Source organism: Callospermophilus lateralis, chromosome 13 (genome assembly GCF_048772815.1).
Source record: "Callospermophilus lateralis isolate mCalLat2 chromosome 13, mCalLat2.hap1, whole genome shotgun sequence".
Taxonomy (NCBI): Eukaryota; Metazoa; Chordata; class Mammalia; order Rodentia; family Sciuridae; genus Callospermophilus; species Callospermophilus lateralis.
Genome location: NC_135317.1, coordinates 74,782,808 through 74,809,376, shown reverse-complemented (window position 1 = coordinate 74,809,376; position 26,569 = coordinate 74,782,808). Strand labels below are relative to the sequence as shown.

The 26,569-nt window shown below is 38.5% G+C and overlaps 2 protein-coding genes across 7 annotated transcripts in view; both read left to right on the top strand.

Annotated features, from left to right (window-relative positions):
• Cr1 (complement C3b/C4b receptor 1 (Knops blood group)) overlaps positions 1–23,345 on the top strand; it is a 73,476-nt gene extending 50,131 nt beyond the window's left edge. Inside the window, exons 17-23 of the mRNA XM_076872914.1 lie at positions 944–1,171; positions 2,676–2,852; positions 5,282–5,461; positions 9,654–9,677; positions 11,216–11,291; positions 13,915–14,019; positions 23,267–23,345. Of these exons, the coding sequence (XP_076729029.1) occupies positions 944–1,171; positions 2,676–2,852; positions 5,282–5,461; positions 9,654–9,677; positions 11,216–11,291; positions 13,915–14,019; positions 23,267–23,345 (869 nt within the window). The remainder of the gene's footprint in view (positions 1–943; positions 1,172–2,675; positions 2,853–5,281; positions 5,462–9,653; positions 9,678–11,215; positions 11,292–13,914; positions 14,020–23,266) is intronic.
• Positions 23,346–23,544: 199 nt separating this feature from the next.
• Cd46 (CD46 molecule) overlaps positions 23,545–26,569 on the top strand; it is a 36,431-nt gene continuing 33,406 nt past the window's right edge. For 4 of the 6 annotated variants that reach the window (XM_076832369.1, XM_076832368.1, XM_076832365.1 and 1 more), the window contains exon 1: positions 23,545–23,979. In XM_076832369.1, coding sequence (XP_076688484.1) covers positions 23,859–23,979 — 121 coding nt within the window. In that variant the 5' untranslated portion in view covers positions 23,545–23,858. The remainder of the gene's footprint in view (positions 23,980–26,569) is intronic. The other 2 variants (XM_076832367.1, XM_076832364.1) reach the window with 1 other exon arrangement.

Sequence of the window (26,569 nt, the reverse complement as noted above, 5' to 3'; positions counted from 1 at the left end):
TTGGAAAAACACAGATGGACACAAACTCAGATATGAGAAATCCATCTTTGATGTACCTAAGACCTTTATTTTATTTATGCAAAATTCTGATAAGCTTGAATTCCTAAATTCACCTCAAATTAGAAGCATCAAGTTAATTTCCAAAAGAGAACTGCTTCAAACACATACACTAAAACCAGGAAGAAATGACTACAGATAATTTTTAAGATAAAACCAAAAGGTGGGTTGCACACAGTGGCACAGGCCTGTAATCCCAGTGGTTTGGGAGGCTAGAACAGGGGAACCAGGAGTTCAAAGCCAGCCTCAGCAAAAAGCAAGGTGCTAAGTAACTCAGTGAGACCCTGTCTCTAAAAAAAATACAAAATAGGGCTGGGGATGTGGCTCAGTGGTGGAGTGCCCTTGGTAATTTAAAATTATCAATATGTTCTGGTGATACCATTCCATATTTGGTATTGGTTCTGATGACAATGGTCTTGAGTCACCAAGAGAGATTTATATCTACTAAAGATGATAATATATGCCTCATAAACTTCACAAAAATTTCCCTGGAACTTATGGTCTCTGAGGACCCAAACTGTCTCATATCCCATTGTCAACACAAAACTCTTTCTATGCCTGATTTAAAATAGGTAATCAAATGGTTGCCTAAAAAATTAATTACTTTCTGAACTCATTAAAAACTTAGCTACTTAAGGGATCCAGGCTTGTGCAAAAATAAAACAACAACAAACTTTTGGGCTTTTGCAAAAAAATGATTAGGTTTTACCTCAGTTCATTCTCAGCAAAAGACTCACAGATTCAATTCCATCCACCTTAGTTGTGTTCTTTATAAAAGGAAAAAAACTATTAATAACAGTCACAGGGCACCAGAATTATATTTTTAATCTTGATTGACATTCTATTTAAGTTCTAGTAGAACTTAAAACTCTTGTCTTCTTTCTAGAAATATTTTGTCCAAGTCCTCCAGCCATCCTTAATGGGAGGCACACAGGAACTGCTTTGCAAGATATTCCCTATGGAAAAGAAATATCTTATACATGTGACCTCCACCCAGACAGAAGGATGACCTTCGACCTCATTGGGGAGAGCACCATCCGCTGCACAAGTGACAATCAAGGCAATGGGATTTGGAGCAGCCCTGCCCCTCGCTGTGAGCCTTCTATTACTTCTGGTCAGTATCCACTTCCACATATCTGAATGGGTTGACAATCTAAGCAAGACTTTCCACATTTCTGTAGCAACAGTCAATTTTGCTTGTGAATATGACTTTGTTATGAATGGCAGAGACAGTAATACCTCTCAGATGAATAACATTTAGAGCAGCTGGGTTCCTGGTACAGTGGTATGTTCCTGTGTATAGTCTCAGATACTTGAGAGGCTGAGACCAGAGGACTACTTGAGCCCAGGAGTTCAAGACCAGCCTGGGCAACATAGTGAGATGCCTTCTAAAAAAAAATTCAAAATAAAAATAAAAAGCCAACTTGTTGTAAGGCCAAGTAGGTAGAATTCTCATGGCTCTTCCTGTAGGAAGAATGGAATGAGAGAAGGAAGAGGGGTGGAGAGAATCAGTGAGGTCCTGTTTCTGTTGAAAATGTTTTCAAATCCCTGAAAACCAGTGTCAAAGGAAATACTCTTGTGACATCTTTACTGCCAGTTGTCTTAACACTGAACAGACGGGAGCACTGAGCAAAAAACCCATGTCAATGGCATAATTTACCATGGGACTGGTAATGCTACAGAAGAAATTTTTTTTTAAAGAGAGAGAGACAATTTTTCTTAATATTTATTTTTTAGTTTTTGGCGAACACAATATCTTTGTTTGTATGTGGTGCTGAGGATCGAACCCAGGCCGCACGCATGCCAGGCGAGCGCGCTACCGCTTGAGCCACATCCCCAACCCTACAGAAGAAATTTTAAAAACTCAGATGTCAGTATTTACATGCTTTTTGTTACTAGCAATGTTTTGTTCAAGCCACTGCCTGCATTTGGATGATCCTCCACCTCACCATTAACAAAGGTAGCTCAGGCTGGGCGTGGTAGCACATGCCTCTAATCCCAGCAGTTCAAGAGCCTGAGGCAGAAGGACTGAAAGTTCAAAGCCAGTCTCAGCAGTTTAGCAAGGCCCTGTCTCAAAATTAAAAATAATAATAATAATAATAATAATAATAATAATAATAATAATAATAAAAGGGCTAGGCATGTGGCTCAATGGTTAAGCACTCCTGAGTTCAATCCCCAGTACCCCCCCCCCAAAAAAAAAGTCTCTCAGGATGCCGTGGGGATGTGAAGGTTAAGGTTGTAGGCTTGGTCTATGTAACTTTTTCCTTTTATATGACCATTTGGCTTTAAATAACAGTACCAGGTAATCTTTGATTCCTTTGTGGCTGTGATTGCCCACACAAAGTCTCTACCTCCAGTAAGGACAGAACAGCATTGAACTGATAGTTTGTGGATACTTGTAGTACTTCTGAAAAAGTTTGCAGAGGATTGTGTTCAAATGCAGTTATCTACTCTAAAGAATCAGCCTTCTGATGAGCTAGCTATGAGTGGCTTATGACCTGCCTGTCTCAGGTCTTCCAGTTCCTCTAAGCCAGAGATATTCTTGTTGGTGTGTTCACACTTCTGCATTTAACTGGCTGCCTTTTCTTGTCTCTGTGTGGGAACTCTGTTCTCAGCATGCCCCCATCCACCCAAGATCCAGAACGGTCATCACATTGGAGGACAGGCTTCTTCATATCTTCCTGGGATGATGATCAACTATACATGTAACCCCGGCTACTTGTTGGTGGGAACTATCTTCATTTTCTGTACACACAAGGGAACCTGGAGCCAGTCTAATCACTATTGCAAAGGTATCTCAATTCTTGATATTTCTCATTCTTTCTGGGTTGTTATGGGAAATAGATGCATGGTTAATCAGGCTGAAAGATCATTGAGATTATTGTCATTAATAAGGTTGGGAGAGTGGTGACGTGAGTGTCAGTAGGGGAGGAGAAAAGCAGAACAGAAGATAGGAAGGAAGGCTTCCCAAGGATCCTTAGCTCTGCTCAGAAAGTGAGAATAGTGGTGAAATTTCCAGATATCGGATAGGCATCACCAATTTCAAATGCTTTGCTGATTTTTAACTAACTGCTCTAGAGGATCTCAGAGGTCACAGATAGTCCTCACAAACACCCTTAGAAAATAAGTTAGAGACTAGAAGCATCCTTTGCCATGAGGAAAACTGAACCAAAAGGGAGACAGTACCTTGTTCATCACACATGAACAGAGAGGTTGAGAACAATTACTTCCTAAAATTACTGAGTATGGAGCCTCCTGGTACTAGGAAAAAAACCAAAGATTTATTTTATTTGCTCCCTGGAGCCAGTCCTTCAAACTATTTCCTTTATTCCAGCTTATCTGCAAAAGCAATACCTGAGCCCGGCATGGTGGTGCACGCTGGTGGTTCCCAGCAGCTTGGGAAGCTGAGGCAGGAGGATGGCAAATTCAAAGCCAGCCTCAACAACTTAGCGAGGCCCTAAGCAACTTAGAAAGATCCTGTCTCTAAATAAAATATAAAAAAGACTGGGGATGTGGGTCAGTAGTTAAAACACCCCTGGGTTCAATCTTTCACTTAAAAAAAAAAAAAAAAAAACATCAACACTGGATTTAAAAATCTTTCTTGGTAATGTTCTAAAAAGCTCCAAATAGGAAATTTAAATAATATTCTATAATTAGACAGGGTTCTGAGGGTTTTTGATATTGGACTCCAGAAGAGTCTGATGAAGCAGGATTGTCACTTGCCATGTTTTAGAGGAGGAAATTAAGGCCAGAGAGAGGCACTAACTAGTCCGTGTTAGGCAGCCCATGAATGGTCGTCTCAGGATTGGACCCCCTCTCAGGCCCTACTTTTAAACACTGCGCTGTATACTTATACTGTCTCTTTTCAAATGCTATTCTTTTGACTTTACAAAACTGTAAGTTCAGTGCTTTTGCTACTTGCTTCTTTTCCTGTCTGTTCTTTCTTTTTAGAAATACTAGGCTCAGGGCAGGGATAATGTAGGAGGCACTTCAGACACGCCTCAATTTCAGATGTTAGGGAAAAGCCAGCCTTAGGACCTGTCCTGGGTGCAGCATCACAGGGCCCTTCCTGTCCTCAGAGTCTCAGAGGTCCTTCTCATGCTCCCAGCCCTCAGCCTGCTAGAGAAAATGAAGCCCACCACAGAGATGGTAAGTGACTTTCTTGTGCTTACTGGCAACAATAGATGGCACAAAACACAGATTCCTTGTGGCTCTGTGCATACCTATGAGTTCCTCCCCCTTGCTTCAGTTATTTAAAAAGCATGAAAATGAGTAAATATTTTAAGACACAGGTTAAGACTGTGGGACGGTTCTGCTCTTGACAGTGAAAGGCTAAGTGTTCAATGCTCATGGCAGCTGCTTTCTTTCCATTTATATAAAATTCATTTTTCCTTAATAACTGTCCCCTTCAAGCGTACCATAGACCAGGGTGTCTCCATCCTTAGCACTAGCAAGATCAGTCGGAACCTGGTTCAAAGGGCAGACTCTCCAGCTTCATCCCATGCCCTCTGATTCTGTTTTGAGAAGGGGTCGGAAGTCTACTTTTAACAAACCCATCAGAATTTCTGAAGCAGGAAGACCACAGACCACATTTGAGGAAATCCCACTTGACCTTGTTGGTACTTGTAATGGGAAAAACATTGGGCTGATTTTGAGACTCTCACAATGGCAAAGGAGTCTTTGCTTGAAGTTGAAGGACCTGTTGATGGCAGAAAGAGAAAGCAAATCAAAGGATGAGTTAAGTGAGACAAAGTCAATGAAATAGATGATGTTTAAAATTCAGAATCATGACTTACTAGCTTCTTTTGTTCTGTGTATAGAAATGGGCCTGAAACACATGCTCCCAGAGCAAAAAATATCAGTATGTATTGTATACCTAGAGAGTTAACATGCTGCTGCTATGTCCTTATGGTGTAACCCAAATGGATTCTTGGCGAGAGATCATGTTATCCTAACTCCTGATCCTTCCCTAACACTCTGGTCACAAAGTTGTTAATACTCAAAAGTATTCCATATTCCTTTACTGTGTTTTCATTTTAAGAAAAATAAAAGAGAACTTTAAATCACAAGATGTTTGGGGTGGGGAAGGGTCAATAGTTCTTGATTGAAAGTATGCCTCATCTTTGTTGAGGGCAAGTTAAGTTTGGGGATATGATTGTTTTATTCTAGTGATTTCAGTTAACAACAATAAAATCTCAATACCCAATCTGTCTCCTTTCAGAGGTAAAATGCAACCTTCCACAGTTGAATGGACTTAAGCTGGAGCTGAAAATGAGAGAATATCACTATGGAGATAACATAACTTTGGAATGTGAGGATGGATATATTCTGGAAGGCAGTCCTTGGAGTCAGTGCCAGGCAGAGGACAGATGGAACCCTTCTCTGGCCATATGCACATCACGTAAGTACCAGTACAGGGAGTGGAGCCCTTCCCAGCCAGTTCATTCATTTGTCCATACTAGCATCAGGTGTGGTGTGATGTTCATGGCATATGCTAGTGAACAAGTTGAGGATGTGCCATCTCAAAGTATGTCAAATTGTAATATTATTTCAAGTTGAAGTCACTTGAGGAACTATAACTGCAAAAGGGCCAATTGGCCTTCCTTTTCCTATATGCAGCAAGCCATAAAAATTCTTTTGGAGAATCAGGAGGTGTAGCTCCATGGTAGAGCTCTTGCCCAGCGCTCTGTCTTCCATCTCAATTTTCTCTTCACTCTTTGCACCGCATCCATCGCTCCTTGGGGTCCTGGGTGCTTTTCATATCTGGATCTATTTATACCCTGATTTGTTTATATCCTGGATTTGTTTACATTACTCTGTGGTTGCATATATCACATAGTGATGATTTACCTACAGCCAGTGAGCCTCAGTAAAAGCCACATTGAGTGAGGCTTCAAGAAATGTTTCCTGGCCTAGCCTGCACAAGGCCCTGGGTTCAATCCCCAGCACCACCAAATAAACAAACAAATGTTTTTCGTGTGTGTCATGAAGTGCCTTTCGAGCTGCAGAGAGTAGCAGGCTCACCTCTCTTCCAGCTGTAGGCTACAGGATTTGAAGCCAGTGTAGCTGGTACAGCAGATTTAGAAATCATGTTGCACTGAGCTCTGTAAAATAGGAGCCCCCGGTGGCGACTGGAGTATGCTGAAGGTAGAAAATTCCAAACTGTGAACTTGCACACTTCAAGGAGCAGACTAGTATATACAACTTTCTTCTTAGTCCAAGTTAATTTTAGTTTTTCCCTCTGCTCACATCTTAAATCTCTTATTCATAATATGTGGTTATATACCAAAATTGTTCGAGATGCATTTATTATAGTTAATTCTTCAAAAGTGTTAACTACTCATCATAAATAACATTTTCAAATTATAAACTCAACATTTCCTTGAAAAAGTTCACTGGCCAACTAACTGAGTGCTTTTGGGGTGTTTTGAGGATCTGGCTAGACTGACAGAAGAGTCAATTAATTGGGGAATCAACCCCACCAGATATGAAAATAAAATATAAGGTCTTAATACCAAACTCACTTTGCACCAAAACAAGAATAAGCACATTAATAAGTAGGACAATTGAGCGGTAATGCGCTCGCCTGGCATACGCCGGGCACTGGGTTCGATCCTCAGCACCACATAAAAATTAAAAAATAAAGATGTTGTGTCCACTGAAAACTGAAAAATAAATATTAAAAAATTCTCTTTCTCTTCTCTCTCTCTCTCAAAAATATAAGTAAGACAATTGATATTAATAAGATAAAGGCTTATTGTAAGTAAAAATAAAATTGTCTTATAGGCGTAATAGTGGAGACATCATAAATTCATGAGAAAAGGCAAGTTATCAAATTATATCACTAGCACTCAAAAACAATTTAGAACTTTTTAAAAAAAATGCAAAGTATAATAAAAAGTTAAGAGTTTTAAAAGCCAAACCATAGAAAATCTAAAACACACACACACACACACACACACACACAGAGTATTTATGAAACAACTAGTATTGGGGATGTAGTTCCATAGTAGAGCATGTGATTAGCATGTACAAGGCCCAAGGTTTGATCCCCATCACCACCAAACAACAAAACCTAGACAGAGACCAACTTTTGGAACTCAGATGTAATTTTAAATAATTATATAAGGTGTTAACTTTTTTTTTTACCTGTTGACCAATTTGACTTAAAACTTATATACTTTAAAAAGTAAGTAAGAAAACATTAGATGGGAAATACACAGAAAATACGATGAAGGGTTAATAGCGCTATTACAGGGGGAGCAGTCGCGGTGGTTGTGGTAATAGTAATAGTTGTAAAAGTTAACCTATTGAGCATTAGTACCACCGTTCAAAGATTAGATGGAGATAAATAGATAGACAAGTAGATTGATTCTAATTTAATCCACATAAAAATCTATGAGGAGGGTAGTATTCTTATTATCCCCATTTTATAGACATAGAAACTAAGACACAAAGGATTTAAGTCCCTTGCCCAAGACTGCAAATACGGTAACTTAGGTCCAACCAGGCAATTTACCTATCTGAAGAGGCTCTGTGCTTCAACAATAAATAAGCAGGCAAAGATCTTATATATATATATATATATATATATATATATATATATATATATATATATATAGAGAGAGAGAGAGAGAGAGAGAGAGAGAGAGAGAGAGAGAGTGTTCCACAAGAGAGAGAAAGTTCTAAGTATTAATCATAGCGAAAGGGAAAGCTATTAGGCCAAGGTCACAAATACCAGACAAAAGGCAGTTCTTTATTCAGATAGATGGAAATATATAGAATGACTAAGAACATGCCAAGTTAACTGTTAACCAGCTGGTTCTTAGAACTCAGACCCCTCATGAATTGGGCTGGATCACATGTGAGCTCCTTTGTCCTTTGCTGAAGAACTAGACTAAAAATAGGCCTCTTGGCTTTCTTTTTCTTTCTCTTTCTACCCTAACTAATCTTGGACTGTGAAATATTGGGGCTTTATAGAGATACAAGGGCAAACAAAGACAAGATTATGGAAAACAAGAAATATTTTTAAAAGAACAAAATAAAACCAAAAAGCTTTTTTTTTTTTTTTTTTTTTTCCCCAAGGCTTAGGACAGATTGCTCAAGATACCAGTCTTAGGCCTTCCTAAAAAGGAAGCTGGAGAGTAAATCACAGAGTTGGTCCAGGCTTGGAACAAATATCACAGGGAGTTTTGAGAGCAGCCCAAATTAGAAAAGTAAACTCTGAGTACTACATTAGAAAATGAATTTCCTGGAATTCCCAGGCCTACCACATTCCCATTTCAACAGCTCAGTTATTTCGGAGACCTGACTTGTAGCCTCATCTACCTCTGAGTGGAGGATAATCTTGAGTTCCCCCTTAAGGCCAGAATTAATACCTATAACTTATAATTAACTATGTTCTCAAGACTAATGTAAGCACAGTTGCATGCAAGACAAGTAATTTCAACTCCAGTAAAGATGTGAAAACTAAGAAAAGCCTTCACTGGAATCTCTCAGAGAGGCATACAGATGTATTACCCGATGTGACACCTACAAAAATATCCTAAAATCCACTTTACTAACTGTCCCCCAAGGTCCTCTTCCTTAAAGTAACTACTTTCTTAGAACCTTATCTTGTTTCTTTGCCACCAAGACTCACTTTCAAAAGCTACTGCTTAAGTGGGCGTATCTGTTCCCTGTTTCTCTCCTTACTTTTGGGTCTTCTGAGTTTACCAAAGTCCTCATGCTATTTCTAAGTAAATGGAACTTCTGCAGTTCACCATACAAACCCTGAAAGAGGAACAGGGAAATGCAAAAACTACCTTAGAATGAAGGACGTGGAGAAAGGGCATAAATACCTTTTTACCTAGGCACATAACTATTTAAAAATGGTTTAACCTCACTAGAACTTAAAAAATGCAAAAGCAAAGAAGATGACTCTTCTTTTTCCCATGAAATTAACAATAACAAACAAGTTTTAGAGAAACTCCCAGTAGAAATCAAGATGTGATGAAACTGATATTGTTGTATGTTGAAAGTACCATTGTAAATGGTCAAAGACTGTTATGAAAAACAGTTATGCAATGTATGATTAGAATGATAAAAATATTCATGCCAGTTAGCCTTCCCAGGAATCCAGACTGATGAAATAAGGTAAGATACAAAAATATTTTACGCATTTTATTCACAGCTTCATGACAAAGACTAGAACCAACTTAAATATACTATAGAAATAATTGAATGTACAGTGACACATCCACTAGAATAGATTTTATTAGTTTGCCTCCATTGCAATTTGCTTTTCTATTATATAATTATGTAAAACCTTAGAGATATGGAAAAAAGTGCCAGATGAGAATATAATAAATCATTCAAATTAGAGTTTTTTTTGTTGTGGTTTACAAACTTTCTGCTAAAACTCTATTATTTTTTATGATAAAAATATTACTTCAGAAAGAGAAAAATATTCACTGGGTGTACAAGATTATATTTTTTTAATATTAGAAAAAAATTCAGTGGAAAAATCAGGAGGGATGGTACTGGCTGGAAGATCCTGTTGGGTCACACCGTATGCCAGGCTGATGTTTTTGTGACTTTTGTCTTTTTTTTAGGCTCACATGAGGCTCTCATAGTTGGTAAGTTTTGTGAAGGGTTTACTGAGAAATTCTAGCACCTTCAACAGTAAGTATCTACTTGAATTGTTAGCATCCAGGGGGGCTGGGGTCATTGTCTTGATGCAGCAATGAATTGAAGAACAGAACACAGAGATAGCAAGAAGTAGGTTTATTGCAAAAGCAATAGAGATTCAGAGATAGACTTCTCCAAAGAGAAAGGGCCCCAGAACTAGGAATCCAGTGGGGAAGTTTTGGCCTGTTTTTTTAAGACCTCTGGACTTTCCTCCTTTCCTCCCCCGTCCACTCTCTCCTCACTATTACTGATTGGAGCCCCCACTGTCCATGCATCTGTTTTAGTTTTTCTATTGGATCCCCACTTAGGAGCATGAGTACACAATGTTTGTCTGATTGGTGCCCTGCTTGTGTTCACAAGCCTTTTGGCCAAGCAGGAAGTTGACCTCATCAGAAGAACCTCTCCATGCTCCTTTGTTCTGCTCATGACCTCCTCACTCACCATCTTGCCCCGGCTGCCTAAGCCTTTCTACATCTCCCTCAGAATGAAATGCAAAAAGATAAAGTGTCTTGTATTATGAATTCAAAATAAAATGAAAATAATGATGCATTTAGGTCAGGGTGTGTTGAAACTGGCATTCTTATATACACAGAGTATCCTCCTTTCTGGATGGAACTTGAAAGCATTATGTTAAGTGAAATAAGCCAAACTTAGAACACCAAGGGTCATATGTTTTCTCTTAGATGTGGAAGATAAGAAAAAGGAAAAGAAAAGCAGGAACAGAGGTGGATCTCATGAAAATGGAAGGAAGAACAACCAGTAGAGTAGAAGAAAGGGACCAGGGGAGGGAGGAGAGGAGGAGAAGGGGAAATACTAGGGAAGAATATTGACCAAATTATACTGTTACATCCTGTGCATATATACAAATATGTAACAAGCATCCTTTATTATATAAAAATGCACCAATAAAAATATGGAAAAAAGAAAGTCCAAAAATGAAAGACATTTTAAAAAGTTTCTGTTACAGAGGGTTCTTTGGCGTTAAAATGTCTTTATTTTAATGTGTGGCTGGAGAGGGCAACTTCCTCTTTGCTTTATAACAGGGGAATAGACTTCCAGATGGTAATCATGTCGTTTACACAAATTAAAAGTCACAAGACCAGTTTGTTGAGTTTATTTCTGTGCTCTGCTTACGTAGGAACAGTTCTGTAATACAGTTTGTGTCCAAGGGAATTTCTATTTTGTAGAGTAGCCTGTGTCCTTTGTCTTACATGAGAGACAAGTTGGCAGTGCTTGCTGTTTCCTGCCTACTTAAGGGCAGCTGTTGGAGTAAAGTTTACCAAACTTTTCTGCTTGCCCCTTACTATGTATAGTAAGACCAATGCTCTAACTCAAATCCAGGGTAAAGGAGAACTTATTGTTATATTTTTTTAAAAAAAAGTCATTGGCAATCTCTAGGGGGACTAGATATTAAGACAGAATGTTAAGCCTCTTAAAAAATAAAATTAAAATTTCCATTTATTTATTTATTTATTTTACTGTCTAGGCATTTGCTTTGGTATGATCTTCTTCATTTTATCCATCATTGTTCCCAGTTGGATAATTTTTAAGTGCAAGAAAGGGTAAGTACAGTGTATTCTCCCAGTAAATGTAAACTGTATTTTGCTCCTCTCAGAAGTCAAAGGAAAATTTTAGAATAAATAAATAAGCAAAAATAAAACCTAAACAACAAAAGCACTACTACATAGAGAGATGTGATAATTCACATAAAGAAGTCCTTGACACATATAATAGAAAAGTATTTATGCTATAGGAAATACATATGTTACTAAGAATATGGAAAAAATCAATAATACAGTATTTTGGGTGCAGTAGCACACACTTGTAATCTAGTGACTTGGGAGGCTGAGGCAGGAGGATCGCAAGTTCAAGGCCAGCCTGGGTACTTAATAAGACCCTGTCTCAAAATAAACAACAACAAAGAGCTTGGAGTGTAGCTCAGTGGTAGAGCATGCCTAGGATAAATTCTTCAGTATTAGATTAAAAAACATCATTTTAAGAAAGAAATGTGAAAGAGAAAATAAGGAGGTTTTTAAAAAGGTATTAATGAGACCATTGATGTCCTAGTTTTGCTGAGACATTGCAGACACTGACCACTAGACGTAGATTCTATTTCTATCTTTTAACTAAGAGTTAGATTGTGTGTTTCTCTGGCACACATATCCCAGGCTGCTTGCATGGAAGAATTGATATTTTGCATTAAGAAAGAAAGAGAGAGAAAGAAAGACGGGAGGGAGGAAGGAAGGGAGGAGAGAAGGAGGGGGAAGGGGGGAGAGAGAGGAAGAAAGAAGGAAGGAAGGAAGGAAGGAAGGAAGGAAGGAAATCTTTTGTAAAAAACCAGTGACTTTCTTTATTGGTGTATTTTATAATTATACATTATAGCAGGATTCATTATGTTCATATTGGTGACCATTGAGTTTTTCAACTTGAAGAAAACTTCATAAAGATTATATCTAAAGAGCAAAACATTTTTGACTGGGAAGTAAACACACAGGTTTTATGCTGGCTATTTTAATTAAAACAATATTAGTGAAATCTGTCAATAAGACCAATGTTGTAAGGTTGATGAACAAATTCTATACTGAAGAAAAGCAGAGTTTAAAATTCCAAGTGAGTAGTCTTCTATAGCAAATGTTTTTAACAAATGCAGTCTTCTACAACAACCTTTATAGAAATTGAAGTTTGATATTTCACAGAGATGCCAATAAGGTGTTTTTTGTTTTTTTTTTCAAGTAGATTGTCACAGTAAAACCATCTTGCAAACAACCTAGTCAGGAACTCAATTTCATAATAAAATAATCAGTATAGATTTAGATTTAAGTTAAACCCTTATTCTTCCTTAGTAAAGGTATATTTTGAAGCTTGACCTATAAGTATTCTTTGTCCTTTGTTCTTACAAAAAGAAAAAGGGAAGTGGCCTGATATTGACATTAACAGAAGTCCATTTTTCTAAGTTTCTTAGTAAGCACCCCTATAATTTGCATTATTTTTTAAAAAAATTTAAGGAAGAATTAAAGAAGGGATTAACTTGTATCACATTATTGATGATTTGCAAGCCTTCTCAATCCTCAGCTTTCTCAGATTCAGAATATATAATTAATTACTCTGTATTTGGCTCCTCATCGGTATCTTGGGCTGGCTGGGCTCTAATAACATTTTCTCTTGTCTCCTAGATCACCATACTCCTCACCATCCTCCCTCTCCAGACTACCCCTGGGAACAGGGACCACCTCTATTCACAGAAAATAATTATTATTTAATGACTTTTTATCTATACTTGTATAGTAGCCCACATTCATACTAAAAACAGTAAAAATTTACATGAATTTTACAAAACCCATTATCATTTATTATCTTCCAAGGAAACATGTATATTTTTTTTTACAAAACACATTACCATTTATTATCTTCTCAAGCAACTCTGTGCGGCACCAAGGCCAAACAAATTTATTATCTCAAAGCAGAGAAAACTTTGAGATGCAAAGACATTCAGTGGCTTGCTTAAAGTTCTGCAAGTAGGAAGTTTGCCAGGAATTAGGGCTTTTGTCTACATGATTTGACTCATTTTTTGCTATTCCTTTGATGTTAGTTGCACATTTCTGAATTTGATTCTGTATCACTAAAATTCAGTACCCAGAATTGTGTACAGTATAAAACTGCAATATTTCCTTTTACTCTTTCAATATACTCTCCCTCCTCTACATTTTATTGACTTTGTTCCAGCTACTCTGGCATATTGAACCCTGCTCTCCTAACTGTGGGTAGTACCTGTGTATAAAATAGAACATGTTCTTCAGTATAAGAGAAAAGAGAAGAAAAAGGAAAAAAGACATCATTTTTAGGACAAAGTCGGCCCACATCTTGTGGTTAACTTTATTTCCTAATCAAAATTATTTTAGAAATATTGAAATGTATTGTGTTAAGACACAGACACCTAGTTATTAACAGTTTTTAATCTTCGGGCATTATATAGGATGGTTTTACTATGATATCCTAATTGGAGTTTTTATTTAGTATTAAAAAAATTCATTTGGTTGTATTTTTCCTTTTAAGCATCTTGTAAAGATATCAGGAACTTGAGGCAAATTACCCCTTAAATCTCAAAATGAAAGTTATTGATTTCCTTTAAAACTGAAACATATGATTGAGACGGTTTTCCTAATTTTTTCTTCCTCTGCCAATTAGCAATAATCCAGGTGAAAAGTGTAAAGAAGTGAATATCAGTTCACATCCCCAAGAAGGCAGCTGTGTTCATCCTCAGACTCCGCTAACAAGTCAGGAAAACAGCAGGTACCTATCTACATACCGACCTCAATACTGGCAACAACTCAAATATCAGAAATGGAGACAGCATTTGAATAGGATATGACACTAAGCAGGTCATCAATACCAAAGGAGTCAGAAACTACTTCATGAGATGGAAATGCTTTTATTTAGTTAGTTCCTGGATTATTGCCATTCCCAGAGATTTTATGTGATGACTCTATGGGTGCTGCACCCAGGCACTGTTTTTTCCAAAGTATTCCTAGATTTTTGTGCATTTGTGCCGTGAACCTTTGAGAAGTAGTCTGTTTTATTTCTTTTCCTGGTAGAATCTAAGCATTTGCAGCCTGTGTGCACCTCCTAGTCCTCCAGTCTCCTCCATGTGCAGGGTCTCTTAAGAATACTCTGGAGACTCACCTTGCCTTTTCCCTAGTTTCTGGCTTTCACTGAATTCTTGACCTCCTTTGGTCTCCTCGAGACTCTCTTATTTCTGCCACTGGGGCTAATTGCCATCCCTAACCCTTCATTCCACCTCCTTAATGCAGCCTTACCACAAAATGTTGTGTGATAAATGTTGCCCAAAGGTTTGGTATGAAAGGGGAAATGATGCCACAACTGAACCTGTCCTATGATGTAATGAACAGCTAAGCAAAAAAAAAAAAAAAAAAAAAGCAAAAACTAGCTTTAGACCAAGGATCTGAAAATGACAAACCATGGGCCAAATCCAATTGTGTATGTAAATAAAGTTTTATTGGCACGGCCACACCCATTCATTGAACTGTTAACTCTGACTGCTTACCCACCTCAACAGCGAGGTCCAACAGCTGCAATAGAGACCATGTGGCCCCCCCAAAGCCAAAAAAAATTTACTAATTGGTCCTTCTGTGAAAGAGTTTGCCCATACCTGAACTGTATCAGACTTGGAGGAATTTCTCACTGGCTATTCCTCCACTTTTAGTCTTGGATTTCCCCCTTTCCCCAGGCCTCTCTCTCATTAGATTCTTCTCCATTTTCCTCAGATCTTTACTGCATCCCTGGGGTATCTTATTCCAACTCTTGGGCCTCTTGCAAATTTAATGCTCCATCTTTCTGTATCATACAGAGCAATTCATTTGGTCCTGACTCACTCTGGCTATTCTAGTAATCCTAATATTTCCTATATATAGGTCCTCAGGGTGCATTCAGAAATAATAGTGCCGTAAGCCTTAGGTACCCCTGTAGAAAGCAGAAGTAAAAGCATCAAATTGATTAGTAAATTTTTTTTTCTTTATGTCCTACCTCTTCTTCACATCAATGTTCATTAAACGAACTTGGCATTTTACATACACACATATGTCAGAAATTCTAAATTAAACAGAGGGCAGTGGAAGAGACCCCAGAAAGAAGTAAGGGGTTAGTAAGACATTTAGTCAATCATATAGTCAAGACATATGTGTAAACAATTCAAATTTTTTCTAAACAAAAAGCTTAGAAAATAAATAAACTTTGTCTTTTCTTCTATAATGGAAATAAATTTGCCATTTCCTCTTTTTGTTATCTGGCTTTCTAGTCACTTTGCTTATATCTTATACTTTTTTAATTTTTTTTTTTTTTTTAGTTTTAGGTGGACACAATATCTTCATTTCATTTTTATGTGATGCTGAGGATCAAACCCAGTGCCTCATGCATGCCAGGAGAGCAGTCTACCACTGAGCTACAACCCCCCCCCAGCCCTATATCTTATACTTATTTTTCTTTACTATTTATGAAAGCAAATGAAATATGCATTTTAAAAATTCATTTAAAAATTTTACTTTTTAAAACTTTAGTGATCAGTTATTCTGATCTTTCTCAAATGGGTGTTCACAAATGCTTTGGAATTCATGGTTTGTTATACCAAAAGAACGTAGAAGTCATGAGATGAAAATGGCATGCTGTCCAAGGATTCCTTTTTCTAATGTTATCCCAATAGCTCCAAGAAAAAATAGTATTATTTCTATATTAACATAAATAAGCACATAATGGAGAAAAAGGAAAATAAAGAGAGATTTTGAGATAAAATATGGCAAAATATTGTGTTGTCAGGGATGCTTTAAGCTATGCCTCCAAGGTTCTCAGGTGAAGTCATTTTTCCTTTAATATCAGGACAGAAAAGTTACACAAAATGGATTTTAGGCCAGATAAGCTGTCATTAAGTATAAACAGACAAAACAGCAGACCATGAGAACCATGATCATGTTTACAGAGTTTTAAAAAATATATTCTACAACATTACTTAAAATATCATTTGATTTAGATTTATTCCTTCCATTACCTGTCTGCAACATTTTCCAACTTTATTCCTGCCTAAGTTCCATTAACTCAGCTCAGAATTCATTCACCTAAGAAACTCTTTTTTTTTTTTTTTTTTTTTGAGAGAGAGAGAGAGTGTGTGTATTTTTTAATATTTATTTTTTAGTTTTCGGCGGACACAACATCTTTGTTTGTATGTGGTGCTGAGGATCAAACCTGGGCCGCACGCATGCCAGGCGAGCGCGTACCGCTTGAGCCACATCCCCAGCCCCCAAGACACTCTTAAAATTAGAAAAACATATAAAGTACCTTAAATACATTCCACTCAGTAGTAGATAGTATTTTTAAGTTCCTTTGCATATTATTTTACATTTGCAGGGTGGATATCTTGAGATTGTATTGATTGTACAATAGGAAATCCTGATTTTTTTCTCCATCAACGACAACCATTTTTCTCCTATCCTTAAAACTGTACATAAATACACCCCATAGTATTTGATATTCAAGTACTTTTTGCTTATTAACTCTGCTATAATTCATTTGATTGCTCATTTATTTTTCATTTATCAGCTGTATAATGTACCATATGTTGTGCTTATATTTTTCCACAGTAAATCATTAACTTCTTGTGAGTAGAGAGACCATTTCTTTTTAATTTCCCAAAACCTCTGAGTATACAGTTAATTAAGTGAAAAGTGGTCAGTAAATACTTGAAAATTCGTTTATCATAATTTCCTTTTTCCTCAACTCTTTGCACACCATTTTTACATCAAAGTACACCTCCAAATGTATACATTGACTGTTGATTGCCTTTTAATAGAAAGGTAGGAGTCCTTAATAATTTTGTATCAAGTATCCTTTTTTAAGATTGGAATTTTTTCAATTTTCCTCTTCCTTTTTATTTTTTAACTAATTGCAGAAAGTAAATTTTACATGGCAATGAAGTATCATGTAATGTTTGATATATATGTACATTATGTAATGTTTAAATCAGGCTTAGACATATTTATCTCCTCAAATATTACTCACTTCTTCATGGTTTATTCATATTTCCCCACATTTTTTAAATTGATGCCTTGTTTGTTCATACTGATGGGATTAATTGTTCCATATTCATACATCCACAATATAACAATATGATTTGGCCATATCACTCCCTAGCACTTTGCCCCTCTTCCCCACCTTTCAGTCCTTTGTCCCTTTCTTCTGACCTCCCTTTAAGATTAGAATTCTGACCAGAGTGTTCCACAGGAGCAAATTAATCATCTATAATCCCAGTGGCTTGGGAGGCTGAGACAGGAGGATCTCAAATTCAAAGTCAGCCTCAGCAAAAGCAAGGTGCTAAGCAACCCAGTGAGACCCTGTCTCTAAATAAAATACAAAATAGGGCTGGGGATGTGACTTAGTAGCCAAGTGCCCCCTGTGTTCAATCCCCTGTACTCTGTCCCCCCACCAATTTAATCATCTGTAGCCACATGATATAGATAAGGAGCGAATTAGAGTCTAGCAAGCATGAAACCTTGCACCCAGGCCAGGTGCTGGGGCAGAGTGAATGACATGGATAAAGAGGCAGACACCAAAGACCTAGCTGTGTGTTGAAGGACATGAGAAAGTTTGAAGAAGACACAGGTAGCAGGTGATGCTGGGAAGCTTTGTGAGACAGAGAATGACTATGAGGAATAGGGTAGCAGTCATCACTGGGGTCAGGTGACCCAGTGGCCCTCACTAGGGAGTCTGTCCTTTGGTGGCCAGAGAAAAGAGGCTTCAATATGAACAGGGAAGCATTTGGGTATCTTGCTCTGCATGTCCTACCTCAGTACATTCTTGACTGTAATAAGAGGAGGAGGACCTGCTTGTTGAAGCTGACCCTCCTCCAAGACTACCAGCCACTATTCACTGCCCCCGCCACCACCACCACCATAGTTTCGCTTTGCACTAAGTGACCTGTTTATTTTCTGGAACAAGGCTCTTTTTATTTATTTGTTTAGCTCTGAGAACTCATTTTGTTTGAGAAAAGAAAAAGGGAAAGGTCAAGTTACTCATTAATCTCTCTCTCTTATCTACTCAAGTCTCCAGTTACACCATACTTTCTAGAGCCCTACACAGCAACCACTACAGAGGGAATAAACGCTTCTAAGAGCTTGTAATTTATATGAGATGCCAGCATTCTGATTATCAGCATATAAATTCTTGGTGGTTCAGTTTTCCTCTGTTGCTGTCAACTAAACAAATATATCCTCTATTTCAGTGTCCCTCCTTGACAAGGTATTATAAAGCTGGAGAAACCTCCAATTACCTGTTGGCAGGAAAGGAGCCAATCCACTTCAAGAGAATAGGATCAGAGGTTCATGAACTCTGAAGTGACTTCACAGAGAAGCAAATGTGTGCACCTGAAGACGCCTAAGCTGTCCCAGGGTCCAGCAAAACTCCACCTCTTAGTCTGTGTTCCTCTCACCCCTCACCCTCTTTCCTGTGCTGAAAGCTCACAGCATCTAGTCAAGGGACAAGACTGTAGATATGAAAAACTGTTTCAATCATTTAAAGAAAGAAGCTGCTTTCTAGGAGTTCTGGTTTAAAAGTCTGTCATCTTCCTTTCTTATTTTAAAATGTTCATGATATGGAATGAGCTCATTATAGAGAATTTGGAAAATACAGAAAGATATGAAAATTAATGAGACATGTTAATATTAATGTCACACATCACATTATCTGCCAATTATTTTCTATATATGTTTCTTTATACAAACACATATATTTTGATTTATTAAATAGAGCCCTACATAGCGACCACTACAGAGGGAATAAACATATTCCCTCTGTATTTCATAGAGCAGAACCTACTTCTTTAAATAAATTGGAGTAAAATACATGATATATCAATTTTCATCTCCTCTAGGGAAGAAAAGTAATTTTTTCTTCACTAGAAAGGTGCTAAATGATTATGGTGGAGAACTGTCAAGACTGCTCAAAAGAATTATCTAGAAAAAAAAAAAAGAAACTCCAGATATTTTCTAAGTTCTGCTCAAAAACCCACTTTGTAACATGTTCTGAATAAAAGAAAAATTTTAAATTAAATAATAATCATTATAAATGTAACTAGTTTACTAGAATACCCTAGGTTAACTTTAAAAAGCACAACCTTTAAGAATTTATGAGTCAACTGGTACTAAGTTACACTCAGGAAGAGTAAACTCTGGTTTTCTATTTCACAGCAGGGTGACTACAGATCTAAAAAGCTAGAAGAGGGCTGCTTTGTGGCTCAGTGGTAGAGCACTTGCCTAGCACGTGCAAGGCTCTGGATTTGATTCTCAGCACCACATAAAAATAAATAAATAAAGGTATTGTGTCCAACTAAAAAATAAATATTAAAAAAAAAGCTAGAAGAAAAGATTTTGAATGTTTTCACTACAAAGAAATGATAAATGTTTAAAAAGACATATATGTTTACTTTGATTTGAATATTATACAGTATGTACATGTATCCAAATATCACATGGTACCTCATAAATGTGCAATTTTTGTGTGTCAATTGCTTTGAAAAGAACTTTATCAAATCAATAATCATGCATTGAGGGCTGGGGTTGTGGCTCAGCGGTAGAGCACTTGCCTAGCACATGCAAGGCCCTGGGTTCCATCCTCAGCACCACATAAAAATAAATAAATAAAATAAAGGTAATGTGTCCAACTACAACTAAAAAATAAATTTAAAAAAAATAATAATCATGCATTAACATCTTAAAATCAGTATCCCTATACTTTCAGCCATTCCACATCTTTATAGATCAGAAACTTGTTATGATATTATTTGCCATGATAATGATCTCTAGAAACTATCAGAATATTTGTGAATATTGAGTAATATCTTTGAATCTAGCTATCACTAATTTCTGGGTAATTCTGTGTTTTAATCGCTGCTTTAAATTTCTATTTTACCACATTTACTTTGACACCAATATAGGGATTAAGGGAGACACCAACTTGAATTTCAACTTAAAATATTTCAAGATAGAAAAAAAACCCAGCATAAGCGAAGTCCACTGACATAGACATATATATATGTATGTGTATGTGTATGTATATGTGTGTGTGTATATATGTGTATGTATATGTGTGTGTGTATATATATGTGTGTATATACACGTATATATATATGTGTATGTATATGTGTGTGTGTATATATATGTGTGTATATACACGTATATATATACACACACACATATACATACACATACACAGACATATATATATATATATAAAACTATGTATATTGACTACATACAACTTATACCATATACAAAGGGTAATTGCCTTTTTATTTAGGAAGTTCTTAAAAATTAAAAATGGCAACCAATTCTCCCCACTAAAAGATGGGCAAATAACATATGGCCAGGTCACCAAGGAAACAAGTGTAACTAGTCTGCAAATTTTCGAAATGATACTCAATGGTGGGTGTTTGCTCAGTTGGCTCTTTAGTTCTCTATTATTTCTTAGAATTTGAAGAAGTAGATTTCAAAGGAAGACTAGAAACTAAATGAGAATTAGCCTTTCTTAGAATTACTATTTTCCATCACAAGAAAACAATTCTGTGGTTGTTTTTTTTTTTCTAAAGTGGAGTGGACCAGTGAGCCATGTGATTAATAAATATTTGATGACTCTGACTTTTTAATTGCAAGAAAGCCATGAGTTTTTTTTTTTCTATTTCATCAATTGTCATGGGGAATACTACATATACTACGAAAAATGCTTCATTGCCTAACTTGTATTGTTAAGTAATGCTGTTAACCTCTGGCCTTACATTTTTCATCTAAAATAGTAGCTGGGCCAATTACTCTACAAAGCTATTAATGTCTGACATCCTTTGTTTTGTTTACTTTTTAAAAAATAGGACAAATATGAGATGTAATTTAATTTAAATCTATGACATTTATATAAAATTTTCACCATTAAAATGAGAAAAGAATAAAAGATTCATCTTTGCAAATCTACTTATGGAATATAATTTGTAGTATACTTGTCTTTTCTAAGGCCTGCAAAAGTTAAAGTAGACTGAAGTGAATGTGTGTTCCTTCTGAGAAATGCCATTCTTTCTGTTCTTTCTTGATTGCTTACAGAATTCCCATGAGGGTATGGCCTACCCCACTCACACTCTTTCAAGTAAGAGAGAAGAAAATCAGACACAATTGCATATGAAGGTCAGCTGACTGGCAGGTGCCTGCCCGGTGCAAATAGAGGTCTGATGACACTTTACCCCAACTTCCAAAAAGCACAGTGTAGATATACTGATTTCAGAGGAAAAGAATCATCTCATATCAAATTTTAAAGAAGATGTTGGCCAACATTTAATGACATCACTGTCTGCTCTACCTTCTGCAAGGATAACTGTACATAGTCCTTAACCTCATCTTCCATTCTCTCCTTTCCTCATGTCTTTGACAGTTTGACAAAATCTTTAGGGGGGAGCTAGAGGAACCACTCATGTTTAATCTCCTACTTCCTAATTGGAAGCTTTGACTCTTGACATCTATCCCTGTCAGAGCCTCAGGAAGTTCACTCTCCTTTTGAACTCAGTTACTGAAACAACCCCAAGGCAAGGCTAAGGCATGGATAGTAGCTCTACTTTACAGGTAAACTTGCAATGCCTGATTTAGGAAAGTTTATTTTGTGTGCAGTTTATCACCTCACTCCATTTAGAGACAAATCCCACTTTATTTTCTAGTGTCTAAAATATTAAAAAATCAAAATCTCTCAGAACCTCCCCCCAGCATTTGGTCAACTAGTGAAAAACTGGCAAAGATGTATTAAATGCATTTGACAGCAAGATGCCTTTATTTACTTCAGTATTTACCAAGTATTCATTGAGCACCTGCTATGAATCTTGGCACTGGAGATGTTACAAGAAAACTTTATCCCTGACTCTTGGAAATTGTCCGGAAAGATAGGAAACAAGGCCCCAAACTTTTCAAATGGAAGCTCAGTTGGGTCAAATCAAAATAAGCTTTTTTAAAAAAAATGGTGTGGAAGTCTTCAAGTATATTAAGAAAGGCCTGAAGAACCCCAGGGATAGAACTTTTACTGAATGAAACAAAGTTTCAATAAAACTGTAATCCTTGAATATTGCACCTGAAACTAGAATAACAAACACTAGCTAAATTGTTTCTCCTATATTTTTAATTTGTTCATAAAAAAAAAAAAAAAAAAAAGAAATCTTACTTCCAAGCCTGGAAATAAATAGGTAATTTTTAATATTTATTGTTGCAGACAATAATAAATTCTGTTTTCACAAACAAGTTCTGGCATTGAGCCACAGAACATTACTGTCATATAGCTCACAACTGTAAATATTAACAGAAGTAACAAGTCCTGCCTCATTGAGTTTCCTATTCACTGTCTCCTTAATTATACCTCCTTTAATTGCCACCAAGGGATGTCTGGATTACACTCATTCCTTCCAGGAATTTTACACTTATCCTGTTCTTTCATTTTTCATGCATGTATATTTTGTCTCCCATAAAACTTTTAGTTATGCTGGCAGGCCTGCGGCACACTCCTGTAATCCCAGCAGTTCAGAAGGCTGAGACAGGAGGATGACAAGTTTAAAACCAGATTCAGGAACTTAGCAAGGCCCTAAGCAATTCAGTGAGTTCCTGTCTCTAAGTTAAAACAAAACAAGAAAGGTCGGTCGGGTGGGGAGTCTGGGGGATGTGGCCCCTGGGTTCAATCCCTGGTACCAATAACAACAAAAAAAATAATTTAGTTGTTCTAGGACAAGAGTCCCTTAGAGTCCCGATATGCTAATAACCAGGAGATGCTTAATATTTTACTTTCCCCTGGGTTTTCTCAAGGAAAGAGGAGGAAGAACGAATTACCTTAGGGATTGAGGGTGCGGGGGTCAAACCTGTGAGATTTTGGAGACTGAAGAGAAGGCCCTGAGGGAATTTAGCAGCAGGCATTTAAGCAAGGAAGACTCGAAGTATTGTTCCTAATAATGCCTGATTAATGCCAGACACAGAGAAAGGGCCCAGGCAGTGCGGCAGCCTAAGGAGCACCAGGATGAGTCCCAAGGGGTGCTGGCCCCACCGTGACTCGCCGCCCGAGCTCTGGATTTCCATTTTTAGATCGCTGTGTTTTGTTCTTCAGGCCTGAGTGGCCGGAAATGATGACAAAGCCGGCAGTTAGTTCCCTTTCCACCCTTCCACCGTCAGGTGGTAAACAGTTTACAAAAGCGGCGGTGAGCCAACCCTTTCCCGCAAGCCAGCGCCTGGAGAGTGGTCTTCAGAGGACGCAGCCAGCGCGCAGTGAGGCTCTGGAGGAGCTGACTGCAGCTGATGACCCGGGTATCGGTCCAGCCAGGAGCACCCCGGGTCCCCTGGAGGCCCTGGAGCAAAGCGCGCCGAGACCCCGCCCTGATGTCGCCGGATAGGCGCAGTGGCTCCGCCTCGAGTCACTTCCGACAGGGGCGCTGGCCCAGCCACGCCCACTTGTCTGGCGGCCCTGCACACTTTGTGAATTTGGGGATTGTTGCGTATGACAACCGGGCTCAAAAGGGACCCCCTTGCTTGGCTGGGACTGTTTTCCTGTTCATCTTCTGAAAGGTGATGGTGTCTTCCGCGCCCTGCACGGCGCTTCCCCGCCGCGGAAAGAGTTCCTTTACTTTACAGCGGTGCCTACTAGGGATCTTTCTAGCGACTTTGGCATTCCTGCTGTTTACACTCTCTGGTAAGAGCCTAAAGAGGTTGCGCACCTCAACAAAGAGGCTGGAGCTTGATTTGGGGGCCGCGGGTCTGGGTGGACCTGCGGTTGACCCAGGTTGGGGTAGAGGACGCGGCCAGGGTTTTCCTAGGGGTAGTGCGTTAAGCGCTTCCAGGACGCGCACTCGGGCTGGGCACTGTGGCGACCCTGCTGTGCAAGAAGTGAAGCCCTGCTCGGGCGGCTGGAGCGGTGCCGGAGCGGCGGAGGTTCGCCCAGGGTCTAGCTGTGGCCCTAGCAAATACTTGCCGCGTTTCTGGGGTTGAGCCAATTCTGGATGGGGAGCGCGCGTGGGAGCTCCAGGTGAGGTGTCTAGAATGCTCAGGTGCAAGGAGGTGTGGCTAGGGTCCGTGCTGTGCGGGGGTGGTTAGAGTTTGCCCTGAGTTCCCTGCACAGGTTAGTGCTTTGGAGAAAGGGGCTGTTCTTTTGGGTCTCGCTGTAACCGCAGTATGAGTTGCCGGGCGTCTGCGGTGCCTAAAGGAGCTGAGCTGTGGGACACCTGGCAGCAGACCTAGCGGAGCATTGTTCAGTGTGCTATGCAAAAGTGGCCTGCTCTGCAGTGCCAAGGTAAGCTCACTGTTTGGCTCTGGGGAGGGTAGGTTGCCCTGCTTTTGCCGGGTGAGAGCAATTTCTCAGTGTCTGAGTTTAGAGGGCTGGGAAGGGCGCACCATGTGAAGCTTCTTTGTTGTTCTTTGTTGCCCCACACAGAATTGGTCTTGGTGTACAAGTGGATGGTGTGCTTTTTTGTTTGTTTGTTTGTTTGTTTGTTTTTAATTTCAATTTCTTTTTAGTTGTAGATGGACACAATACATTTATTTGTTTGTTTGTTGGTTTGTTTATTTAATGTGGTGCTGAGGATCGAACCCAGTGCTCTTATGGGGAGACACCTCAGAAAGCACTCTTAAGTCTGAATTTTAAATTAAAAGAGAGCTTTATTTACCTGGCCAAGGCTCTGCGGTGGGTGACAGTCCCTGGCCAGGTAAATAAAGCTCTCTTTTAATTTAAAATTCAGACTTAAGAGTGCTTTCTGAGATGTCTCCCTATAACATTTGGTGCGCTGGCCGGGAAAAGAAGAGATATTTATTTCTTGTCCCATAAATGGGACAACGCTCAGAAACACCCAGGAGACCCAGTGGGCTGGAGACAACCTGGGGAAGGCCTCTGAGGAGAACTCCTCAGCCCCGGGTCCTCTCCTGATCGGCTCCTGCCAAACCTGCAATCTGCCTATTGAGAGCACTTAGTTCTCCAGGGAAAGGGAAGCTTGAAACTTAAAACTTGGTTTGTGTGGATCCACAGTCTGAGGACATCAGGGAAGGCTGGATGCAGCACATACTTCCCGGTCCAGGGAAGCGTCCATCCAGATGTCCCTCACTGGCCCATCTGGGGTTAAAAACTCTATCTAGGGGCTGGGATTGTGGCTCAGCGGTAGATCGCTAGCCTAGCAGGACCAGGGTTTGATCCTCAGCACCATATAAAAATAAAGACATTATGTTGTGTCCATCTACACCTAAAAAATAAATATTAAAAAAAAACCCCTATCTAAATCTCTGGTCAGTTAGGTTTGTTTATGGTGCCTTGTCTGTTGTGTGTCTCACTGTTGGTCTCTGTCTCATTATGAGTCAAAGTCAGTCCACTTTATGTTCATTTTGTACACCCTTAAGTGTTTTTTTTTTTTTTTTTGTCTTACTTTAAAGAGTTTTCTGAGAAGAGGAAGCATTACGTGATGTTTTATCACTAGTTTGTTGTGGTGTGAACTGATAAATACAATCAGTAAGAGTGTAAGAAATAGGTTTTAGATTAGTAAAAAAAATACAGATTATAGGTATAATATTTTGATAAGTGAGATAAGACAATTATAAAGCAAGAACTGGCATAGGCAGCCTTAAGACTCCATTTTGCTACCTTCTATAAAAACTGTTACAAGACCTGTTTCTGAGAAACTGAAATGAAAGCTGTTTTCTTATTTAAAAAAAAAAAAATTGTCTTTCTGTACTTTGTACCCTACAAATTGTACCCTACTCAGGATGCAGTGGTGGTCGTGGTGAGCTACATCCTGGGTTTGAAAGCCCTTGTGGGTCTACATGACCTTGAAGAAGATCCTCACCCCGCTGACCCCCGCCCAAATTCACTTATGTGACTGTTTAGCACCTGCTTGAACCCAGAACTGTGGTCAACTGAACTGCAAAGATAATGCTATTTTAGCTTCTGTTCATCACATGCTTGCTGGCTGGAAAATTCCAGTCCTGCCTAGAGCCCACAGGTCCCACTTATCAATATTTTAATTTCTATGACTGGCTAGCTTACATGACGATAAGCAAGTCACTGAGTTGTGGTTTTTGTGCTTCTATTCTCTTTGGATGGACCAGGAAGCTGCTGTCCTCCCACAGAGCTTGAGTCTCTATGGTGAGTGACAGTCCCTGGCCAGGTAAATAAAGTTCTCTTTTGATTTAAAATTCGGACTTAGAGTGCTTTCTGAGGTGTCTCCCCATAACAGTGCCTCACACAACCCCAGCCCCAGATGTTTTGGTTTTTGTCTATGGAGTTATCTTCCTGTTCCCAA